The sequence below is a fragment of the Xiphophorus maculatus genome, chromosome 8, assembly GCF_002775205.1.
Source record: "Xiphophorus maculatus strain JP 163 A chromosome 8, X_maculatus-5.0-male, whole genome shotgun sequence".
In the NCBI taxonomy this organism is placed as follows: domain Eukaryota; kingdom Metazoa; phylum Chordata; class Actinopteri; order Cyprinodontiformes; family Poeciliidae; genus Xiphophorus; species Xiphophorus maculatus.
In genome coordinates, this window is record NC_036450.1 from 17,152,093 (window position 1) to 17,160,850 (window position 8,758).

The following is an 8,758-nucleotide window of genomic DNA, read 5'->3' on the forward strand; positions in this document are numbered from 1 at the left end:
AATTTCACCCAAACTTGATGTGCTGCATACTTCAGGCTGTATCAAGTGTGGTTGGCTCACTTATAGTGTGGTTTCTTACATATCATGCATCATGATTTTCTTATAAAAGGAACACAATGACCACAACTCTCAGTGCCTCTTTTTATCCTTTTGTACATAGAAACAACAAAAAAGAACATAATTTAAAATATGTGTGAGCTTCAGTTTAGTCAAAGTAAGTGGAACTTTGCACATAAGGTGATGATAAAAATGTTTTTGAATTTTTTTAGTTTGCTTTCATTTGGATTTGCAGAATATATTAACATTTTCAATAATGTTTGCACATTTTAAATATATCGGTTTGTATGGTTCTGTCATCGTTACTCGAAATGGCTTTTGGCAGTAAAACAGAGAATGTGTGTAATTTTTTATTCAGTGCTGCCTCCTCTGATTGCTGCTTTCTCATCCCTGTTAAATTTAAAACTTAACATATCTTGTTCTCTCAAAGACCTATAAAAATGAACAGAAGCACAATCGGCACAGGTGAATAACACAGCGTAATAAATATATTTTTTAATTTGAGTAAACAATACAGTAAATACAAATAAACATGCTGTAAGAAAAACCAAAGAGCTAAATCTTCACAATTATCCTTTTTCAGCTCTATAGCAAAAAAGTCATGTCTGTACACTAATGTCTTGTTTAAGTCTGTCCTTTTTTCTATTATTTCTTCAAGGTGACAGTAAATTTGAAAACAATGTACAAAATTCAGGTGTCAAAAAAATTTAAAAATAATATTTGAAAATTAATACCTAGTCACAATATTATTATTTGTTTCTGTTTCGGTAGAACAGTGCTGCCATTTAGGTTGAAAGGTTTGCAAGACGGAAAGGTGTCAGATTACCTACATTGGTTGGTCTACGTTTTGCGTTCACATTTTACCTGTTTACATGTTCAAAATTATTAATGCTGACCCCTGTAGATATTTGAAAAATTGGTTACTTTCACTAAACTGAATTTATTTAGCCCTTTTCTAAGCATATTGACTGGGCAAAAGATATTACACTAGAGCCAAATTCAACTAGTAGTACTCACTAGGCGCACACGTTCAAACACCGATAAGTAGATTGTGAGGCATCCAGCAGAATGAAGTACCTTGCCTAAAGGCACATCAGCATGCAGCAGAAAGACACTGGAATCAAACCCACAACTTTCAAACTGCAAAATGACTATTCTACTCACTGATCCACAGTTACCCCAAAATAACTTTTATTCTTTTTGATTAAGTAGATTAATAGATGACTGGCAGGATTTGGTATTGCGAAAAGAACCTGGTCATTTCTTCTAAGTGTAACATGCATACCAAACAGTCACTTTGGTAGATTTCTCCAGTCACTCTAAACACTGAGCGCTATTTCAACATAATAAACTTCATTTCCGGTGTAACGTCTTGAACATGAGTAGTGAAAATAAACAGCAATGCACATTTTCTCGTCTCTTGACAAGTTACAAGTTGAGGTAAAACATTCATTGAAAAAAAAAAAAGACAGGAATGATTTTTATAGTTTGAGCTTTTGCATTTAAGATTGTTGACAGATCAGAATAAAAACGTTTGACATTAGTTACAGAAAGAGTTGCACTGATGTATTTGCACCGAAAATTATTCAACCCACAGTTAGGTGTACATTTTTCACATGTTTGCAATAAACAAATGACTCAAAAACAGTTAAGGCAGCTAAATAAAATTAATATTAAAAAGACTTTATTCTGCGACAGACTGGCGACCTGTCCAGGGTGTACCACGCCTCTCGCCCGAAACGTTCGCTGGAGATAGGCACCAGCACTCTTCCTGACCCCACTAGGGACAAGGGTGTAAGAAAATGGTTGGATGGATGGAAGACTCAATTTGTTTGTGTCACGCTCGATGACAACCAATTCTGATTAAACACTTAGTCCTACTTTTAAGAACTATTTCTGCCTCAAAACTTCTCAAACCTTTAGGTAGAGGTTTTCAGAAGGGCATATATTTACAAATCAGGTGTGGTCTCCGGCATGGAACCCAATGGCTTCATTAGTAGCATCAGGTGTGCTTGACATGGAGTACCTCAGATACCTGGACTGTGGACAGGAATGTTTGATTTTATGTTAAAGATGTGGATCATTTAAAACAATTGTCACCAAAGTTCAATGAAGCAATCATTGTCTTGTCCAAGCAAGAAAGTGACACAACACATAGCAAATGTTCTGAATGTTCAAAGTGATAAGATTAGAAGGCAAGTTTGTGATTTCAATGTTAAATGAACAATGGCTGAGATTCTTGAGGCAGTTGGCCCACAAAAGCCCTCAACTGACTGTACAAGACCTCCAGCAAAACATGTTGGCAGCAGCAGCTGAGGTTACTAGCCCTTACTAGTTTCCACAGTAAGGGCTTCATGTCTCAACTTCAAGACATATCCCATTACTGACACAAAAGTACAAGAAAAGTTCGATCCAACTTGCTCACAACTGTGTAACTAGGCCAAAGAGGTTTTGTCATCTAGTTCTAAGGAGCAATGAATCAAACCTAGACTATGGAACAGTGGTTTATAAGAGGAAGGAAAAATGAAGTATTGACTAAAAAAACTCCACGCCTGCCGGAAAGAAGCATGCTGGTGGCTCTGTTGAGGCTTTAGACGTCCTTTGCTTCCTTTGGCACCGGAAAGGAAGTAAAGATGGATTCAGTCAAGTCCCTACTATTTATTAAAGAGACCTGACGGAAAGAAAAGACTTAGAGACTTGCTGCCATTTAAGGTGTTATTTGGAGGTAACATTTATAAAATGTGTTCTGTTGAGCTATTTTAATTGATTTTGTTTGCTTTGTTTACCAACAACTAATTTGTTGTGGAAATCTAATAATTTCAAGTGCAAATGTCAAAACTCCTTATTTTTCAATTCTTTGAAATGGAGAATGGATAACGTTTCAGTTCCACACAATCACTTCAACTTTGATCTGAGAACTGGACAGGGAAAACAGAGAACAGGGAAAATTAACGCTCTCAGAAAATATGTGCACTTGTCACTGGTCTGCCATCAGTGACTCCAGATTTAATTTTTTTTTTAGATTTTATTTTGAGTTTGGAAGATGATATATTGCACCACATAAAGAGGCTAAAATATTTTTGCATACTCCTTTCTTTTGCATGCAGCATCCACATTTTTCTTAAATACTTGATTTGCCAGCTTTACATTTTTACACAAGCTCTAACTTCCACCATGAGAACAATTAAGAACTGCATTTGCAGCAGTACTACACCTGATCAGCAGAGGGAGCCCTGGTATCATAATAGCGTCCTCATTCGTCATTATGCAGAATAGGTGAAACAGATGCAGTTTCTCGTGTTCTTTATCAATCAGGAATATACAATCAAGGTACTGGTAAATAGATATATATAAAAATGCATAACACATACATCCATAAATACAGTTAGCTGTTTTATTCCTACAATCATGCTTCAGTTTGTTGTGGAACTCTAATTGCACTTTCTAAGACACGTTGCAAAATGGAGGCACAATTTATTCAGATGTTACAATACTGATCACTAAAATCTTATCTAGTAATGAGCTGCCCTGTTCTCTGGAAATGCACTGTTAATAATTTTGGTCTTTCTTTATATTCTAAACAGTTGCCTGTAATTTTAATGATCCCATTTGAACACATTCGGTTTCTTTCAGGACTTGACAAGGAGGTAAAACTTGCCAGCACAGTTAGTGAATGTAACAGCATTCAATTATTGAGACCAGCACAGTTACTGAATGTTATTCCATTCAGTAACTGTGCTGGTCTCAATTACAGATGCTTAAGATATGTAAACATTAGTCACCAAACTGAAACTTCTGTGCAGGAGCAACTGTATAGTCCAATCTTCATATTGGATTTGCTTCATGTTAAACTGACTTCATTTCTCAAGCATCTTTCCACATTTTGATTGATTTCTGGAACTCTTCTCTCTGTTTTCCCCACCACTCTAAACACCCTCCTGAGCATCCTCTCTATTCGTTCCAGTGTCCGTCTCCTGGCCCCTCTGCTGGTTCTGGTTGTTCTGACTGCTCCATGATTTGCTCCTGCTCCGGCTGGGCTCAGGGGACTGTCTGTTCCCACTGCCACTCACCGACACCTTCATCTTGTAGCAAACGCCACAAACCAGAGCCAGGAAGGCCCGTCTCATCTCGCGACTGGCCAGAGTGTAGATGACTGGGTTCATGGCCGAGTTGAGCACAGCCAGTGCTATAAACCAGTCAGCCTCGTACAGGACTGGAAAGTGCTGCTCAGACGCCACATCCACCAGGAGCAGGATGAAGAGGGGTGTCCAGCAGGCGATGAAGACTCCGACTACAATAATGACGGTGCGCAGAAGGGACATAGCGTGCTCAGAGTTGCTGTGCTTACTCACCTTTCGGCTGCTGGATTTTACCAGGATGTAGATGCGAGCATAAAGGACTGACATGGCTAAAAGCAGGGTTATGAAAACTGTGATGCAGAAAGCTACATATTTCTTGCTGTAAAGAGACAGGACTGTGGAACAGTCTTGGAGTTTGCCAATGCAGTTCCAACCCAAGATGGGCAAAGCTCCCAGGATCACAGCAATCAGCCAGCAGGTCCCTATAAGCAGAAACACTCTGTAGTTCTTGTTGGCATCATAAGGTCTCATTTTGATCATAGTCAGGTGTCTCTCTATGGCGATGGCCAAAAGACTGAAGATGGAGGCACTGAGTGCTACAAATGTGCTGCCCTCTCTAATAAACCACAGAGTCGGTGAGAGATCAAACGTCTTATCCCCAGAGAGGAGCAAGTTGACCATGTAGGAGACTCCAGCCAGCAGGTCACACAGTGCCAGGTTCCCAATGAAGAAGTACATCCGGTTGTGGAACCTGTGGTTCCTCCATATGGCCACCAGGACGGTGAGGTTCTCCAGAACGATGAAGCTGCAAATGATGAGGAAGACGATGATTTTGATATCCAAAGTTCCAGAGTTTGTGTCAGAGCTCAGCAGCCGGTGGTCCAGCTTTCCAGTGTGGTTGTAGTGAAGGAGTATGACATTCATCTTCAAATCACCACGGTTGCTGTCACTGAAGGTCATTGCAGAGAAGAGTCTGGTGTCTTCAGCTGCAGCAGAAAAAATAATGTTATTTCAGAAATCACATCAGCCATAAACGTTCGTTTTCACAGTAATAAAGTTGAGCTGGATTTTGCTCTGTGACTCATTTCCAGGACAAACAGTTGTCCTGGTAATGAGGGGGTTTACAACAACAACAATAGTAAAAAAAAAAAGTTAATAGGAATTCAGCTACTTTTTCAATCCTTCAACATAAACTTGAGATAAAGCTCCAAATCCTTTAAATCTGACATACCTGACTTCCCATGCAACGCACTTTTAAATCTTTTCAGTCGCACTTCTCGTTCATGGCAGCCTGGAGGCAACTCACCGCTGGACGCCCGGACCTCGTAATTAGTTGAAAGTAAAACGAGCATCGAAGGACGAACATTTCATGGCTGTGAAAACGGAGAGGCTGCGTCTTTCCTCCATTCTCCGTTGATTTTTTTATTTATTTATTTTATCTCGTCTTCACTCCGTCATGAAGGAGAGAGCAGCTCCTCATCTCTCCCACCGAGCTCTGAAAACTCCCGAGAAGTCGGCGGTGGGCTGGAAGTCCCTTTCAGCCCTCCCTCCCTGCCTCTCTCCATCAACTCAGACACAGAAAGCCTTTCTGTGGAGTAGCTGCACACTTCTCCAGCCTTATGAGCACCAGGAGGTGCGTTAACTTTAACGTGTTGTAATTCGCAGCGTTTTCCTGCTCCAACTTTTACCTCTCGTGCAAAGCGCCCAAACACCAACAGGTGAACGTTTAACAGCTTGAGAAAATCCCGACCCTAGTGAAAAAAAAAAATAAAATAAAATACTTTAGTATATTTCAGATATGTGTAAGTAAATTTTAAGTATAAGTATTAAGTGTACTACCTCTAAATATATACGAAGTATGCTAAAAATATGCCTGACATTATGACTTTAAACACACTTAAATGTAATTGCACCAAAGTACATTTTTAAGAAATATATTAAATAAAAGTATAGTGAACAAAATATTTATTTGCCCAAGTGTAAATATACACTTGCTCAATATTTAAAAGATAATTTGTGTATATTTTAAAACATATGCTCAAAATAGAATTTTTTAAAATTCACTTAACGCTTACTTTAAATTATTAATTTCAGTATGTTTTAAATTACATCTCTGTGTATATTTTAGGCTAATAAAGTCTGCCTTTTTAGGTGCCTTAACAATCTTTTACTATTTTTATTAAAATTGCAAAGAATTAAAAAAAATCCTTATAGTGGAACTTGATGTAATTTTGTTTAACAAAGTAAATAATGTGTTCATGCCTCAAAATATTAAAGACGGACACTTTAGTGACAGAGGTTCTATAACAAAAACAATACTTGTCCTTAACACTAAATGTCGCAGGTATCTTCAGTTTTACATCTCCTCGAATATGATCTGTTGTTTTCAGTTTTTTTAACTAAAACACGGAAGCTGTCTTTACCCAATCCATTTTCAGACGATTGAAGATCTGTTGGTGAACGACATTAGCTCCAGTTCACACTCCAGACCAGATGGTGGCGGTATTCCACACTTTACACAGAAAAGCGCCATAAAATGAAAAACAGCCAAAACGGTGAAGCTAACGGACGCTCTTCAGATTCGCAATTTTTACTGCCATAATATTGAATTGAAAGTAGAGAGGGCCTTGATAATAGTAAGCAGTTTTGGTAAATTCAAGCTGGTGACGTCCTAGTCCGAGTTAGACGACAACACAACTGGACAAGAACTGGATGGAAATGAAATGTGGGTCACGAAAGGAGCCCGAAGGCCGTGTTGCTAGCTGGTGGTAAGTTTGCTTCAAAATGCTAATTATCTTCGTTTAATTATATACAGTGCATAAATATTAATTTATCAATTTTATTGTGACTTTTATGATTATTACTATAACAATCATTCATCTCCATGTTATAACTGCATGAAGGTTCTGTTTCTTGCGACTTAATAATATACGTTTCTTCATAAACTTGTTTTAATTAAGCTCAGTATGTCAAAGAGACTTTGATATTGTGAGGCTATTGTTATAACTCCTTCATCATTGTTTTTATCTTCAACATATTTTTGCAGTTTAAGCAAATTAAGATGAAAGAGGAGTCATGTCTAACAAATCAATTAATCATTCTGCCTTTCTACTACCGCAGATACTAACAATATTTGCCTATATTTGAAACAATATATAGTTTAAAATATGAAAAAATATTGTACGTGCGTCACCTTTTTGATTGGCAATGATAAACACATGCAGAAACCAGCAAACATGGCTGCTACAAGATATTACTAAGGAGAGATCAGTTATGTGTGCATACTCATATAATTTTAGATAGATGCATAGAAAAATGTTATTGTTGGACATTTGCCATGCAGCATAAGGGTCAGGAGTTTGAATTCTGGCATGGGGTCTTTTTGCATGGAATTTGCATGTTCTCTCCATTCATAGGCTCTCTCTGGGTACTCCCACTTCCTTCTATTGTCCAAAAAGGGTCTGTGCGTGTGTGTGTATGAATTGTGTTCGTCATAGCCTGTGATTGAGTGGCAACTTATCCTGGGTGTATAGGCTTCAATACACACTTATCCATGCAGAGTCACCCTCCCAACTCGTCCGTGATTCTGCATGGATAAATGTGTATTGAAAATAAATGGATGATTCCTGGAATCAGTTTTCCTTGAAAATTATATTTAGATTAGTAAAAGTTCAAACTAAACGATCAGTCTCTGCAGACGTTGGGCAGAGATGAGCAGTTCTAGACCCCCAAGAACTAGATGAGTACATTTGTTATGTTTCCAATTCTGTAAGCTACAGGTTATTTACCATATTTAAAAAATAACTGGTTCTGGTAATGTGTCACTGGTTCTTAATGGTCGAAAATTATTCAAAACATTTGATCGAATTGACACAGGAATCATTTATCAGACACAAAATTAGTGGCCTTCCATTGTTGCCTCAGTCCCTGGATAATCATTGAATGAGGTAGTTTAGATTAATTGAGATGTTTTTTTTTTACCTAACTTGATGAATTTGCATAAATTAAAGAATAGATGTATATGAAGTTTTCAGAGTGAAATTAAGAAACTTTTATAAAAGGTGTTGAAGGAGATGTACATGTTGACACCCATCAGTGATGTAGGATTGCTGGTCAGGGAAGGGTAATAAAAAATAAGAAAATTACAAATCAGACTAAACTAGTGTAACCAAAATAATTTAATGCTGATTAAATTGTTTTTGGGGGGTGGTGGCAAGAAGTCACAATCTGGAGTTCTTTCTTGTTTCAAATTTAGATTAGAAATATAAAAAAACTGCCTTTGACTAAGGTCCATCATGCAAAGATGCATGAAAAAACTTAAATCCTATTGATGCAGACTATGTTTTTTAGATCTCATTATAGCTTGGAGTGCTATATAGCATATAGTGCTAACATTTTATTATTAGTACTGTAAAATGGATAACAAATGTACCTATAGAAAAGTGAATTCATTCTAAAAACTTTATTCAAGTTTCTGATCTCTGTTTTTCCCAAAGTGAGGGTCCCATATTTTGAGTGTGTAGATTTCATCTGCATGACTTGCTAGCAGAAGCACTCTGGGGTTTTTTTTTATTATGATTTTCACATTTTCATACCTGTGTTTGTATTTGCTGAGGCAACAA

The 8,758-nt window shown here is 37.6% G+C and overlaps 1 protein-coding gene across 2 annotated transcripts; it reads right to left on the bottom strand.

Annotated features, from left to right (window-relative positions):
* Window positions 1-543: 543 nt before the first annotated feature.
* On the bottom strand, window positions 544-5,678 carry LOC102234073 (sphingosine 1-phosphate receptor 3-like). Of its 2 annotated transcripts, none has more exons than XM_023337827.1 (2): window positions 5,443-5,678; window positions 544-5,122 (listed from the first exon to the last, which is right to left on the bottom strand). In XM_023337827.1, exons 1-2 carry the CDS (start codon window positions 5,486-5,488, stop codon window positions 3,984-3,986), a joined length of 1,185 nt encoding a protein of 394 aa, XP_023193595.1. In that variant the 5' UTR covers window positions 5,489-5,678; the 3' UTR covers window positions 544-3,983. The 2 variants fall into 2 exon arrangements, with proteins under 2 accessions (XP_023193595.1, XP_023193594.1); XM_023337826.1 differs by having other exon boundaries at window positions 5,368-5,678.
* Window positions 5,679-8,758: the final 3,080 nt, after the last annotated feature.